General features: G+C 41.8%; 1 protein-coding gene across 1 annotated transcript; it reads left to right on the top strand.

Moving 5' to 3' along the window:
- Nucleotides 1-390: 390 nt before the first annotated feature.
- Nucleotides 391-23,222, top strand: Psg29 (pregnancy-specific beta-1-glycoprotein 29). Its single transcript, NM_001025641.1, has 5 exons — nt 391-575; nt 1,749-2,096; nt 5,493-5,852; nt 20,992-21,351; nt 22,305-23,222. Exons 1-5 carry the CDS (start codon nt 512-514, stop codon nt 22,577-22,579), a joined length of 1,407 nt encoding a protein of 468 aa, NP_001020812.1. The 5' UTR covers nt 391-511; the 3' UTR covers nt 22,580-23,222.
- The last annotated feature ends 4,329 nt before the right edge of the window (nt 23,223-27,551 follow it).

Raw genomic sequence — 27,551 nt, 5'->3', positions numbered from 1 at the left:
GACAGTAACAAAGGATTTATCTTTATTCTTAGTCATCGCTCAGCTGGTTCTTTGTAACTTTCATAGACATCTCTGCTGGGAGTAAAAAAAAAATCCCACCTTTCCCAAAACACTTAGAACACAGTGTTCTAAGCTCAGCCAAGTCTTTGCATCTCTGTGGCAGGATAATGATCTAAGACACAAGGACAGGATATAGCAGATGTCTAACCTGGGATGAGCTGTTCTTCTCTGAGGGCATGGGGATGTCAGCCTTGTCTCAACTCATTGCTTGAAGGAAAAACATGAAAGGAAGCTGAGAGGGACGTGAGGCAGGACACAGAGTTAAAGGGACAGAGCAGTGTCATAGACACAGTTCCCACCACACACAACCTCTTATATTCTGGAGGTGCTCTTGCATGAGAAGGCTCAGCTCAGAAAGAGAAAGGATAAGAGAAAGGCTGGTGCCCTGTTGAAGGCACCAACAAGGTGAAGCTGTTCTTCTTAGAAGAAAGATAGCATAGTGCAAAGATAGATGGAGGTGTCTGCTTTGCTTTTTTGCCAGGGGTGTGCCCCATGGCAGGGGATTCTACTCACAGGTAAGGGTGCCCACTCTGACTGTGGGGGTGGAGAGGAACACAGAGGTGTGCTGGAGGTTCCCAAAGAGGGTAAGATCATGAGATGAGACTTGAGCTTTCTGTTTGCCTTCATGAGGCAGAAGGTACAGCAAGGGACAGAGGCTCAGCAGGCAGAAGCTCTCAGCAGTCAGGTGGGGCTGAGAATAGGAGAAAAGCTACAAGCACTCCACATTCATAGTCAAGTAAACTATCCATCATGTTCTAAAGGTGGATGTTCCCAGTCATGACAGATGACTCTCCAAATAGAAATCAAACAGGAGTGGGCAGCAATATCCCTCAGTATGCAGAGATCTGACAAGTGGAACTCAATCCTCAGTTCCCACATGGTAGATGAAGAGAACAAAATTCTGTTGGATCTTTGCCCTCAACACAGGTGCTGTGGCCTTCACTGGCACATGCTCATACTAAGACATATGCCTCCACACGGTTTTGCAGCATACACATTCACATGGGCACCCTGAGACACCTGCCTTCAGAAATATGCATAGATATAGATATAGATATAGATATAGATATAGATATAGATATAGATATAGATATAGATATAGATATAGATATAGATATAGATATATCACACATAAAGAAATGTAAAATAATTTACATTATACTTGACTATAATTATTGTCATTAGCTCCAAACCTGAGCACTATGTAAATAAACCAGGGAGACACACTTCTGTCCTTGCTTACCTGCTTGCATTGCTCTCTTTTCTTTTCTTTATACATTAGTATTTGCATCTTTTCCAGGAACTGAACCTTCCAAAAACCTCAGATTAATCTCTGTCCTCACAGAGTCTTGATTCTAGTGGACAAGAAGTCAGAGCATCTGGAAAATGATGTGAGGAGGTGACTTATTGCACAAAGGGAACAGAGAAGACAAGTCAGAAAGTGAGGAGGCTCTAGAAGAGGAGGTCAGAGACATATCCTTCCACCAAATATGTGAATGCTACATGGGGAGCCAGGCAGACAACTGAACAGAGAATTGCATAGTTGAAAACACAGTGAGAGACTCTGAGGGAATGGAGGTCATGCTGCTCACCTCCATTAAGAAGGATCTACACACCCCACCCCAACACCTAATATGAGTGTTGGTCACAGCTGCTCAGTATTGATGGTTTCTCTCTTTCCCCTTTAGCCTCCCTTTTAACCTGCTGGCACCTGTCTACCACTTCCCAAGTCACTATTGAATTAATGCCACCACAAGTAGTTGAAGGGGAAGATGTCCTTTTCCTCGTCCATAATCTGCCAGAGAATGTTACAACCTTTGTCTGGTTCAAAGGGAGGAAAAATATGAAACGTGGAATTGCACTGTATACAGTGGCCTCTGACCTACTTGTACACAGTGATAGAGAGACACTGTACAGCAATGGATCTCTGATGATCCACAATATCACCCAGAAAGACAGAGAATATTACACCCTACGAACCTTCAATAAACGTTCAGAAACTGTATCAACAACATCCACATTCCTCCATGTGAATGGTAAGTGATTCTTTATTAACTCTGGGTGCTAGGTGGGGTTCTTTTCACTAGACATATAGAGATGTGTCAGGCCTGGCCTGTGGCTACCTCTACTCTACATCGTGCTCCCATGTTCAGGTTTGAGCATTTATTGCAGGACAGATGTGTTGGAGAACAATAGTAATAGATTAGAATCCTTCATTTGACTTCACCTTGCAGGCAAGTGGATACATGATGGATAACCCAGCCAAGAATATCTGCTGAGCATATCAATCTAGACTCTTGGGGTTCTTAGCAAGAATATGTCCTTGAGAGAGACCGTGAGGGAATCAATGTTGGGCATGACTGAGAAAAAGTGAGATCCTCAAAGAGAGCTGAGCACCAGGAATCCATAGCTCAAGACTCCTGTTCCAGACTCAACTCCTAATGATCTTGAGAAGCATTTTATAAAGGTTGAGTCTTGACTTCCTGTTGACAAGGAGCAGTGCTTTTTAGTAGCCAAAGTCTTGTACTTTTTCTTGGATGAGGCTTCTGCATTGTCCTGAGAGCCACCATTAGGCTATCCATTTGACATCTCCAGTGACTCATTAGGGATATCCTATCTGGACAGACCGATGCCTAACTGTTCTGACATGTTTATGAGACTTCCAGGAAGTTCATGGATGCCACAGAGAAGGATAGAGGACACAAGGCCTTCTGAGTAGCTTTTGTCATTTCATGTCTAGCTCAGGGAATCCTCTTAAACAGGAAAATGGAAACAAACTAAGCTGATGTAGACAGATGCCCAGATGTTAGCTTCAGTTACTCCAGTGGTCAGCAGTTTCAGCATCAGGACACAAATTAACACCCAGAAGTGCATTTGTCTGAACCAGCAATTTACTTAGAAGCCAGGTTCCACCCATGGTTCTATCAACATGAAAATCACTGACAAAGCATTCTCTACTTTCTGCTTAATTTGTCTGCTACACTGCCAAGAGATCATGTTCTATTACTCCTTTGATGCATTTGCTTTGGGAAATACAGGATAGCCAAGAGAAATCCATTAGCCAGAGGTCTAAGGCATCTCAAAAAGACCAGGGAGCTCATGGGCAGATCCATTATACAGATCAGCAAGTAGAGGGATTGGGAGCATTCTCTTGAAATCTTGTATGGAATGAAAGAGCTCAGCCTTTTCCCCCTAAAAATCATGTCACCTCCATCTGAATGCCCAGGGTATGAGATTGCGACACATCCTGAGGCTTTGTGCTGGGTTATAACCCTGACTGGTAACTCCTTAGAAAAAAGATGTGTCATTTTTCTCACACATTATTCAGGTGGTCCCTTTGCAACCTCACAGGCATCCCTGTCAAATTCCATTTTCCAGTGCATCGAGAACACGAGGCAGACTGAGTGCATAGTTGAATTGCTGTGTCACAGAGTTGTGCAGTTTCCCTTTTTGGTGCTCACTGACCAAGGTCAGGATACAGCAGAGTTCAGCCCAAGGGTCATCTTCTCTTACCTCAGGTTACTGGGATGGTCATCAGCCTTGGTGCTCACTCTGCATTCTAAATAGCTGAAACAAAATGAGGGGAGTGGGACATGGCACAGCTCTGAGAGTGGAGGGGACAGAGCACTTTTTTTTATAGAGACACACTCACAGACCATGGAACTCTCAGAGAAGCTCTTACCTGAGGGGAGACTCAGTTCCGAGGGTGGAAGCACAAGAGAGCTGGAGAGCTATGCTGGAGTATACATGCCACAGAAGGAAAATTCAGGCCTCAGAGGCCAGGCAGGCATCTTTTGTTCTTCTGCAAAGGGCTTACCACTTGTCAGGGCCTCATGCTCACAGGTGAGGAGACTTACCTACTGTCTGGAGTCTCGTGAGAGGCAGAAGGACCTCAGAGTAGTTTTAGAGTTTGGAGGGGAGAAGACACAAGGAAAAGAGGTTTAGCAGCAGCAGGAGACTCTTGATGAATAAAAAATGTTTGGGGAGGGGGAGATTGTGCTTACACAATGTTAATCAGCCTCGCCACACTATTCTGAAGACTATTGTTCTCAGCTATGACATCCCAAGTAAGAAAGCAAGGTGGTGCTGATCAGCGACATGATTGGATGGACATATGCACTTATTTCATAGTTTGATAAGCTGAGAGCAATGAATAGAAGTCTTCTGACCTCCACTTAAGTTCTGTGTTTGGCATCCACCCACACGGAAGCAGTCCTTGTGTCCCATCTCACACAAAATATTATCTGTAAATAATTGTAAAAATCAAATCAAACACAATAATTTATCAAATCAATGATTTTTGTAAGGAAATCCATGTCCACACAAGGTCCTTCACATTCATTTGTTTATTTATCCATTCATTCACTCATTTATTGTTTTAGGGTTTTTTTAAGATAACGTTTCTTTAAAATATACGACAAATCATGGTTCTTATTGATGACCCAGTTCTAGTGGACTGAAAAATAGATCAGTTAAGAAAGCTGGGTGTTATGTGTGGCCCATACATATACAGCCATCCAATTAGACAAGATGGATGAAGCAAAGAAGTGCAGGCCGACAGGAGCCGGATGTAGATGGCTCCTGAGAGACACAGTCAGAATACAGCAAATACATAGGCGAATGCCAGCAGCAAACCACTGAACTGAGAATAGGACCCCCGTTGAAGGAATCAGAGAAAGAACTGGAAGAGCTTGAAGGTGCTCGAGACCCCAAAAGTACAACAATGCCAAGCAACCAGAGCTTCCAGGGACTAAGCCACTACCTAAAGACTATACATGGACTGACCCTGGACTCTGACCTCATAGGTAGCAATGAATATCCTAGTAAGAGCACCAGTGGAAGGGGAAGCCCTGGGTCCTGCTAAGACTGAACCCCCAGTGAACTAGATTGTTGGGGGGAGGGCGGCAATGGGGGGAGGATGGGGAGGGGAACAGCCATAAAGAAGGGGAGGGGGAGGGATTAGGGGGATGTTTGCCCGGAAATAACACTCGAAATGTAAATAAGAAATACTCAAGTTAATAAAAAAAAAAAAAAGAAAGAAAGCTGGGTGTTTTCTGAAACTATAAGAGGATCCAAACAACAACAACAACAACAACAACAACAACAACAACAACAACGAGAACTCCACCACTACCACCACCACTAAGAAGTCAGAGAGTAGAGACTCAGGGTCTGTAGGGGAAGAGTTGGAGAGCCATCACCCCAATACCAATCTATACCGAGCGCGAGCAGGGATCTGCGAGCAGTGAGCCAGGGCCATATTGACACCTGAGAAGAGAACACCAAACAAATAAAAATACAAGTGCAGGGACACAGAGATGGATATCACACAGCGAGGGTGACTAATAAATATACCTGCTCAGGACAGTGTCTCATCTTAGAAAAAAACTGATGGTACCAATTTATTGGCTCTCTCTCTCTTTCCTTTTTAGTCTTCCTTTGGAATTGTGGACGCCTCGTCACCTCTTCCCAGCCCATTATTGAATCACTGCCTCATATCGTTCCTGAAGGGCATCATGTTGCTCTACATGTTCACAAGATCCCAGAGAATATTCAAGGATTTATATGGTTCAAAGGGATGACTGTGTTCAGGCACCTTGAAATTGTACGATACAAAATGAGCAGTAAGTCAAGTGTGTTTGGGCCTGCGTACAGCGGTAGAGAGACACTGAACAGTGATGGGGCCCTGCTGATTGAAAATGTCACTCAGACGGATGCTGGACTGTACACCCTAAGAGTATTGGGTACAGATATGAAGAGTGAAGAGGCACATGTAGAAATCCGAGTTGAAAGTAAGTGATTTCATGGGATCATAATAGCTGGATGGGGCTTAGATACACAGGACTGTCATGCCTGGCCTGTGCCTCCCTCCTCTCTGCACTGTGGCCCCATGTTTAGGTTTGAGCACTTAGTGCCAGGCAAACATGGAGAGACAAATGGCCATAGATCAGACTCCGTTGTTTGATTCCACCTGCATCAAGAAAGGCCTTGATGGTAACTCAGTCTAGGATGTCAAACCCTTTCCAGTCTCTTGGGCTTCTAAACCAGGAAGCTAACACCGCATCATCTTTCAAAGATTTTTACATATTATTTTATTTTTCTTTCTTTTTTTCTTGGATACTTTTTAAATTTAGATTTCAAATGTTATCCCTGTTCCCAGTTTCTTGTCCATAAACCCCTTATCCCATCACCCCTCCCCCTTCTTGTATGAGGGTGTTTCCCTACCCAACCACCCATCCCTTCCTGCCTCCCCACCCTGCCGTTCTCCTACACTGGGTGTTCCAGCCTTGGCAGGACCAAGAACTTCTCCCATGGTGCACAACAAGGTTGTCCTCTGCTACATATGCAGCTGGAGTCTGTCCAAATGTATTCTTTGGGTGGTGGTTTAGTATATGGGAGCTCTGGTTGGTTGGTATTGTTGTTCTTATAGGGTTGCAAGCCCTTCAGCTCCTTCAATCCTATCTCTAATCTCTCCAATGGGGTCCCTATTCTCAGTTCAATGGTTGGCTGCTAACATTTGTCTCAGTATTTGTCATGCTCTGGCAGAGTCTCTCAGGAGACAGCTAAATCAGGTTCCTGTCAGCATGCACTTCTTAGCATTAGCAATATTGTCTGGGTTTGGTGGCTGTATGTATATGGCCTGGATCCCTAGGTGGGGCAGGATCTGAATGGCCATCCCCTCAGTCTCTGCTCCAAACTTTGTCTCTATATTTCCTCCTAAGAATATTTTTGTTACCCTTTATAAGGAGGACTGAAGCATCTGCACTTTGGTCATCCTTCTTGTTGACTTCATGAGGTTTGTGGATTGTATCTTGGATAATTTGAACTTTTGGACTAATATTCACTTATCAGTGAGTGCATACCATGTGTGGTTTTGTTTTTTGTGATTGAGTTACCTCACTCTGGATGGTATTTTCTGGTTCCATCCATTTGCCTAAGAATTTTATAAAGTCATTGTTTTTGATATCTGAGTAGTACTCCATTGTGTAGATTTACCACATTTTCTGTATCCATTCCTCTGTTGAAGGCCATCTGGTTTCTTTCCAGCCTCTGGTTATTATAAATAAGGCTGCTATGAACATAGTGGAATATGTGTCCTTGTTATATGTTGGAACATCATTTGGGTATATGCCCAGGAGTGGTATAGCTGGGTCCTCAGGTACGACTATGTCCAATTTTCTGAGAAGCCTCCAACATTCTGATATCCAGAATGTTGTACTAGCTTGCAATTCCACTAACAATGAAGGAGGGCTCCTCTTTCTTCATATCATCCCCACCATCTGTTGTCACATGAATTTTTTATCTTAGCCATTCTAACTGGTGTGAGGTGGAATCTCAGGGTTGTTTTGTTGACTAAGGATGTTGAACATTTCTTTAGGTACTTCTCAAGCATTTGATATTTCTCAGCTGAGAATTCTTTATTTAGCTCTGTACTCCATTTTTAATAGGGTTATTTGATTCTCTGGAGTCTAATTTCTTGAGTTCTTTGTATATATTGAATATTAGCCCTCTATCAGATATAGGATTGGTAAAGATCTTTTCCCAATCTGTTGGTTGCCATTTTGTACCAGTGACAGTGTCCTTCGCCTTACAGAAGCTTTGCAATTTAATGAGGTCCCATTTGTTGATTTTTTAAAATATTTGTGATATATATATATATATATATATATATATATATATATATAAACTGTCTTCAGACACAGCAGAAGAGGGCATCAGATCCCATCACAGATGGTTGTGAGTCACCATGTGGCTGCTGGGGAATTGAACTCAGGACCTCTGGGAGAGCAGTAAGTGCTCTAATCCTCTGAGACATCTCTCTAGCCTCCCATTTCTTGGTCTTAAAGTATAAGCCATTGGTGTTCTGTTCAGGAAATGTTCCCCAGTGCCCATGTGTTAGAAGCTCTTTCCCACTTTTTCTTATATTAGTTTGAGTGTATCTGGTTTTATATGGAGGTCCTTGATCCACTTGGACTTGAGCTTTGTACAGGGTGATAAGAATGGATTGATTTGCATTCTTCTACATGCTGACTTCCAGTTGAACCAGCACCATTTTTTGAAAATGCTGGTTTTTTCCCCACTGTATGGTTTTAGCTTTTTTTTGTCAAAGATCAAGTGACCATAAGTGTGTGGGTTCATTTTTAGGTCTTCAATTCTATTATATTGATCCACCTGCCTGTCTCACAGTTTTTAATCACTATTACTTTGTAATATAGCTTGAGGTCAGGTATGGTGACTACCCTAGAAGTTCTTTTATTGTTGAGGATAGTTTTCACTATCCTTGATTTTTTTGTCATTCCAAATGAATTTGCAAATTGCTCTTTCTAACTCGATGAAGAATTGAGTTGGAATTTTGATGGGAATTTCATTGAATCTGTAGATTGCTTTTAACAAAATGGCCATTTTACTATATTAATCCTGCCAATCCATGATCGTAGGAGATCTTTCCAACTTTTGAGATCTTCAATTTCTGTCTTCTGAGACTTTTTTTTTTGGTCATACAGATCTTTCTCTTGCTTAGTTAGAGTAACACTGAGGTATTTTATGTTATTTTTGACTATTGTGAGGGGTGTAAGTTCCCTAATTTCTTTCTCAGCCTCTTTATTCTTTGAGTAGAGGAAGGCTACTGATTTGTTTGAGTTAATTTTATATACATCACCTTTGCTGAAGTTGTTTTTCAAGGCTTAGTAGTTCTCTGGTGGAACTTTTGGGGTCACTTAAGTATACTATCATATCATCTGCAAATAGTGATATTTTGACTTCTTTCTTTCCAATTTGAGTCCCTTTGATCTCCTTTTGTTTTCTAATTGCTCAGGCTAGAACTTCAAGAACGATATTGAATAAGTAGGGAGAGGATTGGCAGCCTTGTCTAGTTCCTGATTTTGTGGGATTGCTTCAAGTTTCTCTCCATTTAGTTTGATGTTGGCTACTGGTTTGCTTTTACTGTGTATAGGTATGGGCTTTGAATTCCTGATCTTTCCAAGACTGTTAACATGAAAGGGTGTTTAATTTTTGTCAAATGTTTCTTCAGCACCTAATGAGATAATCATTTTTTCCTTTGAGTTTGTTAATATAGTGGATTATATTGATAGATTTTGGTATATTCCACTATCCCTGCATAACTGGGATGAAGTCTACTTGATTGATGGATGATTGTTTTGATGTGTTCTTGGGTATGGTTTGAGAGAATTTTATTGAGTATTCTTGCATTGGTATTCATAAGGGAAATTGGTCTGAAATTCTCTTTCTTTGTTGATTCTTTGTGTTGTTTAGGTATAAGCATAATTGTGGCTTCATAGAAGAAATTGGGTAGTGTTCCTTCTGTTCCTATTTTGTGGAATAGTTAAGACTAAAGTACGATTAGCTCTTCTATGAAGGTCTGATATGATTCTGCACTAAACCCATCCAGTCCTGGGCTTTTTTTGGTTTGGAGACTTTTAGTAACTGCTTCTGTTTCTTTAGGAGTTATGGGACTATTGAGATGGGTTATCACATCCTGATTTAACTCTTATGCCTGGCATATAAAATTGTACATTTCATCCAGATTTTCAAGTTTGGTTGAATATGGTCTTTTGTCTAGTATCTGATGATTTTTTGAATTTCCTCAGATTCTGTTGAGCCTCTCTTTTCCTTTCTGCTTTTGTTAATTTTGTTAATTTCAGCCCTGAGTTTGATTATTTCCTGCTGTCTAATCCTCTTGGATGTGTTTACATTTTTTGTTATAGAGTTTTTAGGTATGTTGTCAAACTGCTAGTACATGCTCTTTCCAGTCTCTTTTTGCAGGTACTCAGGGCTGTATTTTCCTCTTTGTACGGCTTTCATTGTGTCCCATAAGTTTGGGCATGTTGTGCCTTCATTTTCATTAAATTCTAAAAAGTCTTAATTTCTTTCTTTCTTTCTTCCTTGACCAAATTATTGAGTAGATCATTGCTCAACTTCCTTGTGTAAGTGAACTTTCTGTCATTTTTGTTGTTACTGAAGACCAGCCTTATTTTGTGGTGGTCTGTTGAGGTCTATTTTGTAACCAAATATACAGTCAGTTGTAGAGAAGGTACCATGAGGTGCTAAGAAGAAGTTGTATTATTTTGTTTTAGGATGAAATGTTCTGTAGATATCCATTAAATCCATTTGGTTCATACCTTCTGTTAGGTTCTCTATGTCTCTGTTTAGTTTCTGTTTCCATGATCTGTCCATTGATGAAAGTGGGGTGTTGAAGTCTCCCACTATTATTGTTTGAGGTGCAATGTGTGCTTTGAGCTTTAGTAAGGTTTCTTTTTTGAATGTAGGTGTGCTTGCATTTGAATCATAGGTATTCAGGATTGAGAGTTCATCTTGGTGGGGTTTTTTCCTTTGATGAATATCAAATGTCTTTCCTAATCTTTTTTGATACCTTTTGGTTGAAAGTCAATTTTATTCATTATTAGAATGGGTACTCCAGATGTTTCTTTGGACCATTTGCATGAAAAATTGTTTTCTAGCCTTTTGCTCTGAGGTAGTGTCTGTCTTTGTCACTGAGTTGTGTTTCCTGTATTTAGCAAAATAATGAGTCCTCTTTATGCATCCAGTTTGTTAGTTTATGTCTTTTGATTGTAGAGTTGAATCCATTGATGTTAAGAGATAGTAAGGAATAGTGATTGTTGTTTCCTTCCATTTTTGTTGTCAGAGGTAGAATCATATTTGTGTGACTATCTTCTCTTGGGTTTGTCAGAAGAAGCTTACTTTTTTCTTTTTGTAAGGTGTAGTTTCCCTCCTTGAGTTGGAGTTTTCCATCTATTATCTTTTGTAGCACTGGATTGGTGGAAAGATATTACTCACATTTTGTTTTGTCGTGAAACATTTTGTTTTCTCCATTTATGTTAATTGGGAATTTTGCTAGATATAGTAGCTTGGGCTGGCATATATGTTCCCTTGGGGTCTGTATGACATCTGCCCAGGATCTTATGGCTCTTATAGCCTCTGGTGATAAGTCTGGAGTAATTCTGATAGGTCTGCTTTTACATGTTACTTGACATTTCCCCTTACTGCTTTTAATATATATATTTTTGCCTGTGTTTGGTGCTTTCACTATTATTTGACGGGAGGAATTTCTTTTCTGTTCCAATCTATTTGGATTTCTGATGAATTTTAGTTCAAAATTGATTTTATTTGATATTAGAATGGCTACTCCAGCTTGCTTCTTCCTACCATTTGCTTGGAAAGTTGTTTTCCAGACTTTCACCCTGAGGTAATGTCTGTCTTTGTCTCTGAGGTGTGTTTCCTGTAGGCAGCAGAATGCAGGGTCCTCATTGCGTATCCAGTTTGTTAATCTATGTCTTTTTATTGGGGAGTTGAGACCATTGATGTTGAGAGATATTAAGGAATAGTGATTATTGCTTCCTGTTATATTCATATTTGGATATGAGGTTGTGTTTGTGTGCTTTTCTTCTCTTTGTTTTGTTGCCAAGACGATTAGTTTCTTGCTTCTTCTAGGGTATAGCTTGCCTCCTTATGTTGGGCTTTACCATTTATTATCCTTTGTAGTGCTGGATTTGTAGAAAGATATTGTGTAAATTTGGTTTTGTCATGGAATATCTTGGTTTCTCCATCTATGTTAATTGAGAGTTTTGCAGGATACAGTATCCTGGGCTGGCATTTGTGTTCTATTAGGGTCTGTATGACATCTGTCCAGGATCTTCTGGCTTTCATAGTTTCTGGCGAAAAGTTTGGTGTGATTCTGATAGGTCTGCCTTTGTATGTTACTTGACCTTTTTCCCTTACTGCTTTTAATATTCTTTCTTTATTTTGTGCGTTTGGTGTTTTGACTATTATGTGACGGGAGGTGTTTCTTTTCTGGTCCAGTCTATTTGGAGTTCTGTAGGCTTCTTGTATTCCTATGGGTATCTCTTTTTTTAGGTAAGGGAAGATTTCTTCTATGATTTTGTTGAAGATATTTACTGGTCCTTTGAGCTGGGAGTCTTCACTCTTTTCTATGTTGGCTTCTTGTATGTTTATAGGCATCTATTTCTTTAGGTTAGGGAAGTTTTTTTTCTATAATTTTGTTGCAGATACTTACTGGCCCTTTAACTTGGGAATCTTTGCTGTCTTCTATACCTATTATTTTTAGGTTTGATCTTCTCACTGACTCCCGGATTTCCTGGATATTTTGCATTTGGAGCTTTTTTTTTGTTTTACATTTTCTTTGATGGTTGTGTCAATGTCTTCTATGGTATGTTCTGCCCCTGAGATTTTCTCTTCTATCTATTGTATTCTGTTGGTGATGTTTGTGTCTATGACTCCTGATCTTTTTTCTAGCTTTTCTGCCTCCATGGTTGTTTCCTTTATGATTTTTTTTATTGTTTCTATTTCCATTTTTAGATCCTGAATAGTTTTGTTCAATTCCTTCAGCTGTTGGGTTGTGTTTTCCTGTAATTCTTTAAGGGATTTTTGTGTTTCCTCTTTAAGAGCTTCTACTTGTTTGCTTGTGTTGTCCTGTATTTCTTTTTTTTTTTTTTAGGATTTTTCTTCTTTTTTATTTTTTTATTTTTATTAACTTGAGTATTTCTTATATACATTTCGAGTGTTATTCCCTTTCCCGGTTTCCCGGAAAACATACCCCTCCCCCTTCCCCTTCGTTACGTGTGTTCCCCTCCCCATCCTCCCCCCATTGCCGCACTCCCCCCAACAGTCTAGTTCACTGGGGGTTCAGTGTTAGCAGGACCCAGGGCTTCCCCTTCCACTGGTGCTCTTACTAGGATATTCATTGCTACCTATGAGGTCAGAGTCCAGGGTCAGTCCATGTATAGTCTTTAGGTAGTGGCTTAGTCCCTGGAAGCTCTGGTTGCTTGGTATTGTTGTACATATGGGATCTCTAGCCCCTTCAAGCTCTTCCAGTTCTTTCTCTGATTCCTTCAACGGGGGTCTTATTCTCAGTTCAGTGGTTTGCTGCTGGCATTTGCCTCTGTATTTGTTGTATTCTGGCTGTGTCTCTCAGGAGCGATCTACATCCGGCTCCTGTCGGTCTGCACTACTTTTCTTCATCCATCTTGTCTAATTGGGTGGCTGTATATGTATGGGCCACATGTGGGGCAGGCTCTGAATGGGTGTTCCTTCAGTCTCTGTTTTAATCTTTGCCTCTCTTTTCCCTGCCAAGGGTATTCTTGTTCCCCTTTTAAAGAAGGAGTGAAGCATTCACATTTTGATCATTCGTCTTGAGTTTCATTTATCCTAGGCATCTAGGGTAATTCAAGCATTTGGGCTAATAGCCACTTATCAATGAGTGCATACCATGTATGTCTTTCTGTGATTGGGTTAGCTCACTCAGGATGATATTTTCCAGTTCCAACCATTTGCCTACGAATTTCATAAAGTCATTGTTTTTGATAGCTGAGTAATATTCCATTGTGTAGATGTACCACATTTTCTGTATCCATTCCTCTGTTGAAGGGCATCAGGGTTCTTTCCAGCTTCTGGCTATTATAAATAAGGCTGCGATGAACATAGTGGAGCACGTGTCTTTTTTATATGTTGGGGCATCTTTTGGGTATATGCCCAAGAGAGGTATAGCTGAATCCTCAGGTAGTTCAATGTCCAATTTTCTGAGGAACCTCCAGACTGATTTCCAGAATGGTTGTACCAGTCTGCAACCCCACCAACAATGGAGGAGTGTTCCTCTTTCTCCGCATCCTCGCCAGCATTTGCTGTCACCTGAGTTTTTGAACTTAGCCATTCTCACTGCTGTGAGGTGAAATCTCAGGGTTGTTTTGATATGCATTTCCCTTATGACTAAAGATGTTGAACATTTCTTTAGGTGTTTCTCGGCCATTCAGCATTCCTCAGCTGTGAATTCTTTGTTTAGCTCTGAACCCCATTTTTAATAGGGTTACTTGTCTCCCTGCGGTCTAACTTCTTGAGTTCTTTGTATATTTTGGATATAAGGCCTCTATCTGTTCTAGGATTGGTGAAGATCTCTTCCCAATCTGTTGGTTGCCGTTTTGTGCTAACCACAGTGTCCTTTGCCTTACAGAAGCTTTGCAGTTTTATGAGATCCCATTTGTCGATTCTTGATCTTAGAGCATAAGCCATTGGTGTTTTGTTCAGGAAATTTTTTCCAGTGCCCATGTGTTCCAGATGCTTCCCTAGTTTTTCTTCTATTAGTTTGAGTGTGTCTGGTTTGATGTGGAGGTCCTTGATCCACTTGGACTTAAGCTTTGTACAGGGTGATAAGCATGGATCGATCTGCATTCTTCTACATGTTGACCTCCAGTTGAACCAGCACCATTTGCTGAAAATGCTATCTTTTTTCCATTGGATGGTTTTGGCTCCTTTGTCAAAAATCAAGTGACCATAGGTGTGTGGGTTCATTTCTGGGTCTTCAATTCTATTCCATTGGTATATCTATCTGTCTCTGTACCGATACCATGCAGTTTTTATCACTATTGCTCTGTAATACTGCTTGAGTTCAGGGATAGTGATTCCCCCTGAAGTCCTTTTATTGTTGAGGATAGTTTTAGCTATCCTGGGTTTTTTGTTATTCCAGATGAATTTGCAAATTGTTCTGTCTAAATCTTTGAAGAATTGGATTGGTATTTTGATGGGGATTGCATTGAAACTGTAGATCGCTTTTGGTAAAATGGCCATTTTGACTATATTAATCCTGCCAATCCATGAGCATAGGAGATCTTTCCATCTTCTGAGGTCTTCTTCAATTTCTTTCTTCAGAGTCTTGAAGTTCTTATTGTACAGATCTTTCACTTGCTTGGTTAAAGTCACACCGAGGTACTTTATATTATTTGGGTCTATTATGAAGGGTGTCGTTTCCCTAATTTCTTTCTCGGCTTCTTTCTCTTTTGTGTAGAGGAAGGCTACTGATTTATTTGAGTTAATTTTATACCCAGCCACTTTGCTGAGGTTGTTTATCAGCTTTAGTAGTTCTCTGGTGGAACTTTTGGGATCACTTAAATATACTATCCTATCATCTGCAAATAGTGATATTTTGACTTCTTCTTTTCCGATCTGTATCCCCTTGACCTCCTTTTGTTGTCTGATTGCTCTGGCTAGAACTTCAAGAACTATATTGAAAAAGTAGGGAGAGAGTGGGCAGCCTTGTCTAGTCCCTGATTTTTATCGGATTGCTTCAAGTTTCTCTCCATTTAGTTTAATGTTAGCAACTGGTTTGCTGTATATGGCTTTTACTATGTTTAGGTATGGGCCTTGAATTCCTATTCTTTCCAGGACTTTTATCATGAAGGGGTGTTGAATTTTGTCAAATTCTTTCTCAGCATTTGACAAATGAAATGATCATGTGGTTTTGTTCTTTCAGTTTGTTTATATAATGGATCACGTTCATGGTTTTCCCTATATTAAACCATCCCTGCATGCCTGGGATGAAGCCTACTTGATCATGGTGGATGATTGTTTTGATGTGCTCTTGGATTCGGTTTGCCAGAATTTTATTGAGTATTTTTTCGTCGATATTCATAAGGGAAATTGTTCTGAAGTTCTCCTTCTTTGTTGGGTTTTTGTGTGGTTTAGGTATAAGAGTAATTGTGGCTTCATAGAAGTAATTCGGTAGTGCTCCATCTGTTTCAATTTTGTGGAATAGTTTGGATAATATTGGTAGGAGGTCTTCTATGAAGGTCTGATAGAATTCTGCACTAAACCCGTCTGGACCTGGGCTCTTTTTGGTTGGGAGACCTTTAATGACTGCTTCTGTTTCCTTAGGAGTTATGGGGTTGTTTAACTGGTTTATCTGTTCCTGATTTAACTTCGGTACCTGGTATCTGTCTAGGAAATTGTCCATTTCCTGCAGATTTTCAAGTTTTGTTGAATATAGGCTTTTATAGTAAGATCTGATGATTTTTGAATTTCCTCTGAATCTGTAGTTATGTCTCCCTTTTCATTTCTGATTTTGTTAATTTGGACACACTCTCTGAGTCCTCTCGTTAGTCTGGCTAAGGGTTTATCTATCTTGTTGATTTTCTCAAATAACCAACTTTTGTTTCTGTTGATTCTTTCTATGGTCCTTTTTGTTTCTACTTGGTTGATTTCAGCTCTGAGTATGATTATTTCTTGCCTTCTACTCCTCCTGGGTGTATTTGCTTCTTTTTGTTCTAGAGCTTTTAGGTGTGCTGTCAAGCTGCTGACATATGCTCTTTCCTGTTTCTTTCTGCAGGCACTCAGAGCTATGAGTTTTCCTCTTAGCACAGCTTTCATTGTGTCCCATAAGTTTGGGTATGTTGCACCTTCATTTTCATTAAATTCTAAAAAGTTTTTAATTTCTTTCTTTATTTCTTCCTTGACCAGGTTATCATTGAGTAGAGCATTGTTCAATTTCCAAGTATATGTGGGCATTCTTCCCTTATTTTTATTGAAGATCAGCTTTAGGCCGTGGTGGTCCGATAGCACGCATGGGATTATTTCTATCTTTCTGTACCTGTTGAGGCCCGTTTTTTGACCAATTATATGGTCAGTTTTGGAGAAAGTACCATGAGGAGCTGAGAAGAAGTTATATCCTTTTGCTTTAGGATATAATGTTCTATAAATATCTGCTATGTCCATTTGGCTCATGACTTCTCTTAGTCTGTCTACGTCTATGTTTAAAATTCTGTTTCCATGATCTGTCCATTGATGAGAGTGGGGTGTTGAAATCTCCTACTATTATTGTGTGAGGTGCAATGTGTGTTTTGAGCTTTAGTAAGGTTTCTTTTACGTATGTAGGTGCCCTTGTATTTGGGGCATAGATATTTAGGATTGAGAGTTCATCTTGGTGGATTTTTCCTTTGATGAATATGAAGTGTCCTTCCTTATCTTTTTTGATGACTTTTAGTTGAAAATTGATTTTATTTGATATTAGAATGTCTACTCCAGCTTTCTTCTTCTGACCATTTGCTTGGAAAGTTGTTTTCCAGCCTTTCACTCTGAGGTAGTGTCTGTCTTTGTCTCTGAGGTGTGTTTCCTGTAGGCAGCAGAATGCAGGGTCCTCGTTGCGTATCCAGTTTGTTAATCTATTTCTTTTTATTGGGGAGTTGAGGCCATTGATATTGAGAGATATTAAGGAATAGTGATTATTGCTTCCTGTTATATTCATATTTGGATGTGAGGTTATGTTTGTGTGCTTTCATTCTCTTTGTTTTGTTGCCAAGACGATTAGTTCCTTGCTTCTTCTAGGGTATAGCTTGCCTCCTTATGTTGGGCTTTACCATTTATTATCCTTTGTAGTGCTGGATTTGTAGAAAGATATTGTGTAAATTTGGTTTTGTCATGGAATATCTTGGTTTCTCCATCTATGTTAATTGAGAGTTTTGCAGGATACAGTAACCTGGGCTGGCATTTGTCTTCTCTTAGGGTCTGCATGACATCAGTCCAGGATCTTCTGGCCTTCATAGTTTCTGGCGATGCATGACATCAGTCCAGGATCTTCTGGCCTTCATAGTTTCTGGCGAAAAGTCTGGTGTGATTCTGATAGGTCTGCCTTTATATGTTACTTTACCTTTTTCCCTTACTGCTTTTAATATTCTTTCTTTATTTTGTGCGTTTGGTGTTTTGACTATTATGTGACGGGAGGTGTTTCTTTTCTGGTCCAATCTATTTGGAGTTCTGTAGGCTTCTTGTATGCCTATGGGTATCTCTTTTTTTAGGTCAGGGAAGTTTTCTTCTATGATTTTGTTGAAGATATTTACTGGTCCTTTGAGCTGGGAGTCTTCACTCTCTTCTATACCTATTATCCTTAGGTTTGATCTTCTCATTGAGTCCTGGATTTTCTGTATGTTTTGGACCAGTAGCTTTTTCTGCTTTACATTATCTTTGACAGTTGAGTCAATGATTTCTATGGAATCTTCTGCTCCTGAGATTCTCTCTTCCATCTCTTGTATTCTGTTGGTGAAGCTTGTATCTACAGCTCCTTGTCTCTTCTTTTGGTTTTCTATATCCAGGGTTGTTTCCATGTGTTCTTTCTTGATTGCTTCTATTTCCATTTTTAATTCCTTCAACTGTTTGATTGTGTTTTCCTGGAATTCTTTCAGGGATTTTTGCGATTCCTCTCTGTAGGCTTCTACTTGTTTATTAATGTTTTCCTGTGTTTCTCTAAGGGAGTTCTTCACGTCTTTCTTGAAGTCCTCCAGCATCATGATCAAATATGATTTTGAAACTAGATCTTGCTTTTCTGGTGTGTTTGGATATTCCATGTTTGTTTTGATGGGAGAATTGGGCTCCGATGATGCCATGTAGTCTTGGTTTCTGTTGCTTGGGTTCCTGCGCTTGCCTCTCGCCATCAGATTATCTCTAGTGTTACTTTGTTCTGCTATTCCTGACAGTGGCTAGAGTGTCCTATCAGCCTGTGTGTCAGGAGTGCTGTAGACCTGTTTTCCTGTTTTCTTTCAGTCAGTTATGGGGACAGAGTGTTCTGCTTTCGGGTGTGTAGTTTTTCCTCTCTACAGGTCTTCAGCTGTTCCTGTGGGCCTGTGTCTTGAGTTCACCAGGCAGGTCACTTGCAGCAGAAAAGTTGGTCTTACCTGTGGTCCCGAGGCTCAAGTTCACTCTCGGGGTGCTGCCCATGAGCTGTCTGCGGTGGCAGCAACCAGGAAGATCTGCGCCGCCGTTTCCGGGAGCTTCCGTGCACCAGGGTTCCAGATGGTGTTTGGTGTTTTCCTCTGGCGTCCGAGATTTGTGTGCAGAGTGCAGTCTCTTCTGGTTTCCCAGGCGTGTCTGCCTCTCTGAAGGTTTAGCTCTCCCTCCCACGGGATTTGGGTGCAGGGAACTGTTTATCTGGTCTGTTCCTTCAGGTTCTGGCAGTGTCTCAGGTCCAGGGGTCCTGCCGCTCCTGGGCCCTCCCCCACGGGAACCCAGAGGCCTTATACAGTTTCCTCTTGGGCCAGGGATATGGGCAGGGGTGGGCAGTGTTGGTGGTCTCTTCCGCTCTGCAGCCTCAGGAGTGCCCACCTGACCAGGTGGTGAGGTCTCTCTCCCACGGGGTCTGAGAGCAGAGAGCTGCTGGGGGCCAGGATCCGCGGGTGTGGGACTCCCGGTAAACACAGGAAGTGCCCGGTCCTAGAGGAATTCTGCCTCTGTGTGTCCCGAGTTCACCAGGCAGGTCTCTTGCAGCAGAAAAGTTGGTCTTACCTGTGGTCCCGAGGCTCAAGTTCGCTCGAGGGGTGCTGCCCACGAGCTCTCTGTGGCGGCAGCAACTAGGAAGATCTGCGCCGCCGTTTCCGGAAGCTTCAGTGCACCAGGGTTCCAGATGGCGTTTGGTGTTTTCCTCTGGAATCAGTAATGTGTGCAGAGTGCAGTCTCTTCTGGTTTCCCAAGCGTTTCTGCCTCTCTGAAGGTTTAGCTCTCCCTCCCACGGGATTTGGGTGCAGAGAACTGTTTATCTGGTCTGCTCCTTCAGGTTCCGGCAGTGTCTCAGGCGCAGGGGTCCTGCCGCTCCTGGGCCCTCCCCCACGGGAACCCAGAGTCCTTATACAGTTTCCTCTTGGACCAGGGATATGGGCAGGGGTGGGCAGTGTTGGTGGTCTCTTCCACTCTGCAGCCTCAGGAGTGCCCACGTGACCAGGCAGTGAGGTCTCTCTCCCACGGGGTCTGGGAGCAGAGAGCTGCTGCGGGCCTGGATCCGAGGGTGTGGGACTCCCCTGTCCTGTATTTCTTTAAGGGAGTTATCTATGTTCTTCTTAAAGTCCTATATCATCATCATGAGTTGTGATTTTAAATCCAAATCTTGCTTTTCCTGTGTGTTTGGATATCCACTATTTGCTTTGATGGGAGAACTTCACTCTGGTGATGCCAAGTAGTCTTGGCTTCTTTTGCTTAGGTTTTTGTGCTTGCCTTTCACTGTTTTTCTGTGGTGTTAGCTGATCTTGCTGTCTCTGACAGTAGCTTGACCCTCCTGTAAACCTGTGTGCCAAAACTCCTGGAGACCTGCTTTCTCCCAGCAGTATATATGTACAGAGAGCTATGGGACCATGTGACTCTGTGCACAGGCAGAAATTGGCAGGGTCCTGTACCAGGCTGCTCCTGGGTTCCTGTGCCCTGAGGACTCCAGGTGAGTCCTTCAGTGAAGAACTGGTGATCTTACCTCTGCTTTCAGGTATGTCAGTGCTCCTGGCAACTGCCTTTGAGCTCTGGGTGCAGGCAGAGACTGGAAGGATCCTGTCACCAACTATCCTAGGTTCCTGTGTCTAGAGGGCTCTACTCAGTTTCCTCTTGGGCGAGGAATATGAGCAGAAATGGTGGTCTCCCCTGATCTCTCAAGATTGGCTGCTCTCTCTCCCATTGAATTTGTGTACAGAGGGCTGTGGGACCAGGTCGCCTCTGCATGCAGAAACCGGAAGTATCCTGTCTCATACTGCTCTTGGGTTTTTGTGTCCTGAAGGCTCCATTCAGGTTCCTTGGAGCAGAAGTGATGGTCTTACCTCTGCTCTCAGATGTGGCAGCACTCCAGCGAACTGGCTTTCAGCTCCTGGTGCCCAGTCCCTTATTCTTAACTCCTCTTAAAGCTGATTGGAAGCAGTGGGTTCATATCAAATTGTAATATTTTTTAGCTCTGAATTGAGATTGTCATGAATAAAATTTAGAAACTGGTACAGATACAAACAAACAAACAAACAAATGCAAAACAAGTAATGAAAGAAAGAAAAAAAACAAAATAAAAATCTTGGACCTATAGAATTGAGAGGAAGTACCATTTCAAACCTGAGTGTGCATGACTGTGTGCAGTGTCTTAGTGAGGGCAGTGAGGAAGCAGGGAGGTAGACATCTCTATGTACAGGAAATGACACTTTCAGGGACACTGAGCGAATGGAGGAAGATGTGCTGCTCATGTTCATTAAGTTGTATAGATACATCCATTCCTGAATCTCTAGGCTGGGCTAAGAATTCACCTGCTCAGGACAGAGACCACCATCTTTTCACCAAGCAGAGTGGTTTACATGTGACAGCTTTCTCTCTTTTCCCTTCCAGAACCCTCTTTTCAGTGCTGTAACCCTATCACCTCTTCCAAATTCATGGTTGAAGCAGTGCCCCGGTATGCTGCTAAAGGGGAAAGTGTTCTTCTCCTTGTTCATAATCTGCCAAAAGAGCTGATATCCTTTACCTGGTACAACTCAATGTACAGGGTTTCAGCCTTCCAAATTGTAAACTACCATGTAATCTGGAATATCACCACCTGGGGGAATGAATACAGAGAAAGAGGAATGGTGTATGCCAATGGATCCCTACTGCTCCAGGACGTTACTGAGGAAGATTCAAGAATGTACACACTAGAAACTTTGAATGTAAATTACACGGTTGAAAGAGCACATGTGCAGTTTTATGTAACCAGTAAGTGACTCTCAATGGCCTATGGCTGCTGGCTATGACTTATCCTACTTCATATACTAAACTGACTGTCAGGATTATGCCTGCTTTCTCCCCTGCTGCATTGAGTCTCCATACTGGGGTTTGGGTACTTACCATAGGATACACATTGGGAAGACAAACTGCAGTCAATCAGAAACCCTCACCAGTCTCTACTTCCACAAAGAAGAACATGTGTGGCATAACTCAGCATGAGGATGTCAGCCTCAGTGCAGACACTTGGGATTCTTACTATGCACATGTTCCTAAGAGAGACTTTGTGGGATCAGGCAGGCACTGGATGAGAGAGCTATTGGTTCTTTGCATAGAGCACCAGGAAGCTCTGGCTCAAATATTTTGCCTCTGGCTGGAGTCTAGTTCATACCAGGGAGCTCTTTGTTAATGTTTGGTGTTGATTTCCTTTCAGAACTGACAGGGAACAAGGCTTTACTGACTGTTCAACTCCCATAGACTGTAGGACCAGCTGTGTACCCCCATGATAGATAGTGTCATGTAGGTCACCCATGTGTCATCTTCTACTGAGTCTCAGTAGACAGGTGCTAGGACACAAGACAACTACATGTCATGAGTCCAGCCTAGACAATTCTCTTTTACTGTTAAATAGTAGTACATACTGCTGATTTAAGCAGTTGCTACATCCTAAGTTCAGGCCATTGCTCATACCTGAGCTTAACTCCCAGGCACAATGGTGATAATATATCATGTGTTTTGTTGTACAAATACTGAGACATAGGAAACACAGTGGGTGAATCATGATCACACAGGTCATTGGTGTATGAAAAGAAGCACAAGATACATCTATAGTTACAGCTCTAACTTCTCTCCCTTGGAGGCTTTTAAAAGATTAACTAAAGAGGGGCTGGTGGAGCTCTCTGAAGGATTATTGTCATTTGGATCCCTCCTCTGTTTTTTCACAGAGCCTGTGACACAGCCCTTTGTTCGAATCACAGACACCACAGTCAATGCACACAGATCTGTGACCTTCACGTGCATTACACCTGACGTCGGAATCCCCACCCTTTGGTTATTCAATAACCACAATCTGCAGGTCACAGAGAGGATCAAGATGTCCCCAACAAAGTGTGGTCTCCGAATAGATAATGTCAGAAGTGAAGATGCTGGAGAGTACCAATGTATGGTCACCAACCGAGCCGGTGATACAAAGGCCAGTCACCCAGTCAGGTGGCCATGATGAATGAGTGACTTCTCCTCTCATCCTACAGTAGAATGGTGGCATCTCTTTATTGATGGGATAAAACGCAGAGCAAATTTATGGGGTGAAAATAATCAGTTACTACTCAGGTGCAGCCAGCATGGTGAGACATGACTGTGATCTTTGGATACACATGTGTATAAGAACAAGGCAGGATTTAAGGTGAGACAGTCTCCAAAACAAAGCACAGACATGGATACGATAAACATGATCACAAAGGCATCAGCAGCTTAGGTTGTGGATCAAACACATAGCCCACCCTAAGAATCAATAAGACCCTATTTCAGGAGCCTCCAAACCTTGGATGGTTTGAGTCTGCTGTTGATAAATGCATCCTTTATATGCTAAAATACATTCCATCTTTAACTAATTTAGCTAATGTTAATGGTGCCTAAAGACAAGTCATTCATGTGAAGTGAGAGATAGTGACAGGAGAAGGAAATGCAATGTCAAATTGTGGACATACCTGGTTTCTAATAGGTTTGATCCTCAGCTTGTTTGTTGCACATATGTAAAATCCATGGTGTAAATCCTGATTCTATGGTCTGTATTCTGAAGATTGCATTCACAGTGGGACATTGTGTGATTCTTTTTCCTGTTAATATATGTTCCTTTCTTTTCATTCTTCTTTTATCCATTGCATTCCTACCACTGCTTTCCCTCCTTCTCATTCCCTCCCCCACATCGTCTTCCCTCAGATCCATTCCCTTTTCATTTCCCTTCAAAAAAGAACAAACCTCCCAGGGATATCACCCAAATGCAGCACAACAATTTACAGTAGGCCTGGGCACCGAGCCTCGTATCAGGGCTGTGTGAGGCAACCTAGGAGAAAGAAAAGGGCCAAAAGAGCAGGCAAAAGAGCCAAAGACATTTCCTGTTGATAGGAGTCTCACCTAGCTACATAACCATAACATACACACATACCTAGCTCCAAAACATACAGAGTCTGTGCTTATTGATTCAGTCTCTGTACAAGCCAGGATAGGTTGATTCTATGGGCAATGACATTCTGGTGTCCTTGAACACTCTGATTCCTACAAGTCCTCCTCCTCCTCTTCTGCAGAGCTCCCATGTTTCATCAAGTGTTTATCTATGGGTCTGCATCTGCTCCCATAGTTGCTGGATGATGCCTCTCTGTTCACCATTAGGCTGGGGACTGATCTATGACTATTAAATAATAACATTAATAATCATTTCATTATTCTTTTCCATTCTAGTTTGTTTATATCCTGAATCTTTGGGCTGTTCGGTCTCTGGTTCCTAGCCGTATAGATGTGTCATGGTATTGACTCCCTCTCATGGTATTGGCTTCACCTTGGACCAGTCATCACCTGGCTTCTCCCAGAATTTCTCTGCTACCATTACCCCAGCACATTTTGCAGTCAGGACAGATTGTGGGTCAAAGGTTTTGTGTCTGGGTTGATGTCCCAGTCCCACTGCTGCAAACCTCGCCTGGTTAAAGGAGATGGCTAGTTCAGGCTCCATATCCCTCATTAATAATCACCTTCACTAGGGTCATTTGCAAAGTTTTCTGGGAGTTTCCACTCCACTGGTTTCCACATTGCACCTGAAATGCCCCCAGCCCCTAATTTCAATAATCTCTTACAGTACTTTCTCTATCCCTCCCTCCATCACCCTCCTAGCCTGATCCCCCTTGTTCCAATCCCCACACACAATCTCTTCTATTTCCCTTCTTAATCAGATCCATGGGTCATCCCTTGAGTCTCCTTTTTACTTGACCTCCCTATGTATGTGCAAAAATAGGACTTATGATTGTGGGCAATAGTAGTTTACAGAAGGGTAGTACAGGAGGATGTGTTTGTTTTTCATTCCCAGAAAGTTCTTTAGAATCTTTAGGATTTTCTAAAACATAACTTCATGTTGTGTGCAGATATGTTTTATAGCCTATTAATTGACACCTTTGACTTCCTTGTGTTGCCTGATTGTTTTGTCTAATATGTCTGAGAGAATACTGTATAGAAGTTACCATAGAAGCTTCCTTGTGTTGATACTGGTCTTAGAGTTTGGAAAGCTGTCACATGTCCCCACTGAGCACCGAGTTGGTTCTAGGTATTCATTATGTGTGCCTCTACTGCGCTGGTGCAGTCTTCTCTCCCTAGTCTGCATATTTTCATCATTACAAGCTGTTTACATTCATCAAATGCCTTTATTGATTCAGTCTTATGAATTATTCATGGAACCTGTTTTGTGTCTCTTCTTGATTCCATCTGTAGATTCTGGGCTTCTAGGAATTTGTCGCCTTCATGTAAGTCACTCTATTTTTAGCTCATCGGTGTGAACATGGAAATTTTAGTACCCTGAAAAGTGGACAGCTAGATCTTAATTTTCACCTTTAGTGTTAGTGTCAATCTTTTAAAAACAAAGTTAATCTAAAGATTGCCAACCCCATTATCACTTTGAAGACTACCTTTTCCTTTTATTGAAAATAAATTTTTTGATTTTGAAAAACATTCTGTTAATTCTTTGTGAGTTACACATTATGTACCCAAATCCTCCTCATCTCTATGTCTCCTCCTATCTGCCCTTGCATCCTCCTCCTCACAATATAAATAACAACAACAACAACAACAACAACAACAACAGCAACAACAACAGCAACAACCTCTTGTTGTGGAAACTGTAGTGTGCGACAGTGTCTCACAGTATACCCTTTTGTCCACACAGTTTTAATGGAGACGGTCATTGCAATGAGTTATTGGTCTTGTAAAGGCCCCTGTTCATGGTAGGTGAGTGGCAGGGGCAGCTGTCCTTTGCTTACTGAGTCAGGTCAGCTCACCTGCATCTCTGCTATCAGGGTCAGCTCTACTGTGCTGCACTGAGGTGTGGAGCCAGCTCTGCACAGGCCTTGGACATCAACATGGTCCAAGGCAGCAGTTCAAACTGGGGACATCCACATATTCTTATTGGTAACATGAGCTATAGACACCAACACAGATCCCTGGTGCTGTATGTCTATGGACCCAGACATGGCCATCAGAGGCATCACTGCCTGGGACTTTATCATGGACTCAGGGGGCAGGCCAGGCAAACTTGCATCAGCCTCTTTTTAAGAAAATATTATTCTTGCATATTTTATGTATTTACATTTCAAATGTTATCCTCTTTTGCCCCTCTCCCATAACCCTCCTCCTGGTTCTATGAGGATGCTCCTACTACTACCCACCCACTCCCAACTCAACAACCTGGCATTACCATCCATTGGGGAAATGACCTTCGCTGGACAAAGAACTTTCCTCCTACTGATGATGGATGATGACATACTCTGTTACATGTACAGCTGGAGCCATGGGTCCCTCCATGTGTACTCTTTTGTTGGTGGTTTAGTCCTTGGGAGCTCTGGTGGGGTCTGGTTGGTTGATATTGTTGTTTTTCCTTTGGGGTGGCAAATCCCTTCAGCTGCTTTAGTCCTTTCTATAACTCCTCCATTGAGGCCCCTGTGCTCAGTCTGATAGTTAGCTGTAAGCATCCTCATCTGCATCAGTATGGCTCTGGCAGAGCCTCTCAGGAGACATTCATATCTAGCTCCTGTAAGCAAGCACTTCTTGGCATCAGCAATAGTGACTGGATATGGTGGCTGCATATGGGATGGATCCCCAGGTAGGGTAGTCTCTGGATGACCTTTTCTTCAGTTCCTGCTTCACTCTATGTCTCTGTATTTCTTCCTGTGAGTATTTTGTTCTCCATTCTAAGAAGAAATGAAGCATCTACATTTTGGTCTTCCTTCTTCTTGAGCTTCATATGATCTGTGATTTTTTTCTTAGGTATTTCAATTTTGGGGCTAATGTCCATTTATCAGTGAGTGCATACCATGTGTGTTCTTTTGTGACTGGGTTTCCTCACTCAGGATGATATTTTCTAGTTCCACCCATTTGCCTAAGTATTTTATGAAGTCATTGTTTTTAATAGCTGAGTAGTAGTCCATTGTGTAGATGTACCCCATTTTCCATATCCGTTCCTCTGTTGAAGGATACCTGGGTTCTTTCCTGCGTCTGGCTATTACAATTAAGGCTGCTATGAACATAGTGGAGCATGTGTCCTTGTTATATTTTGGAGCATCTTTTGAGTATATGCCCAGGAATGGTATGGCTGAGTCCTTAGTAGTACTATGTCCGAATTTCTGAGGAACCACCAGAATTGCTACTTGTTTCATTTCAGTCCTGAGTTTGATTATTTCTAGCCATGTACTCCTCTTGGCTGTATATGCTTCTTTTTGTTTTGTTGCTTTTAGGTATGCTGTCAAGATGTTAGTGTATGTTCTCTCCAGTTTCTTTTTGGAGGCACCCAGAGCTATGAATTTTCCTCTAAGCACTGCTTTCTTTGTGTTCCATAAGTTTGGGTATGTTGTGCCACCATTTTCATAAAATTCTAAAAAGTCTTTAATAAATTTCTTTATTTCTTCCTTGTCCAAGTTATCACTGAGTAGAGTGTTATTTTAGCTTCCATGTGTATGTGAGCTTTCTGTTGTTTTTGTTGTTACTGAAGACTAGCCTTAGTCCATGATGATATGATAAGAAGCACAAGATTATTTCAACCTTCTCGTATCTGTTGAGGCCTGTGTTGTGACCAATTATTTGGTTAATTTTGGAGAAGTTATGGTGAGATGCTAAGAAGAACATGTCTTCTTTTTTAAAAAATTGGATATTTTTCAATTTACATTTTAAATGTTATTACCTTTCCCAGTTTCCTGTCCATGAGCCCCCTATCCCATCCCCTTCCCCTTCTTCTATAAGGATGTTCCCCTCTAGAACTACCCCCTTCCTTCTCCCCCAACATTCCCTTACACTGGGGGTTTCAGTCTTGGCAGGACCAAGTGCTTCTCCTTCCATTGGTGCCCAGCAAGGCCATCCTCTGCTACATATAAAGTTTGAGCCATGGGTCAGTCCTTGCATATTCTTTGGGTAGTGGTTTAGTCCCTGGGAGTTCTGGTTGG

Source organism: Rattus norvegicus, chromosome 1 (genome assembly GCF_036323735.1).
Source record: "Rattus norvegicus strain BN/NHsdMcwi chromosome 1, GRCr8, whole genome shotgun sequence".
Taxonomy (NCBI): Eukaryota; Metazoa; Chordata; class Mammalia; order Rodentia; family Muridae; genus Rattus; species Rattus norvegicus.
The sequence above is the reverse complement of the archived record's forward strand: the minus strand, read 5'-3'. Positions and strand labels throughout refer to the sequence as shown.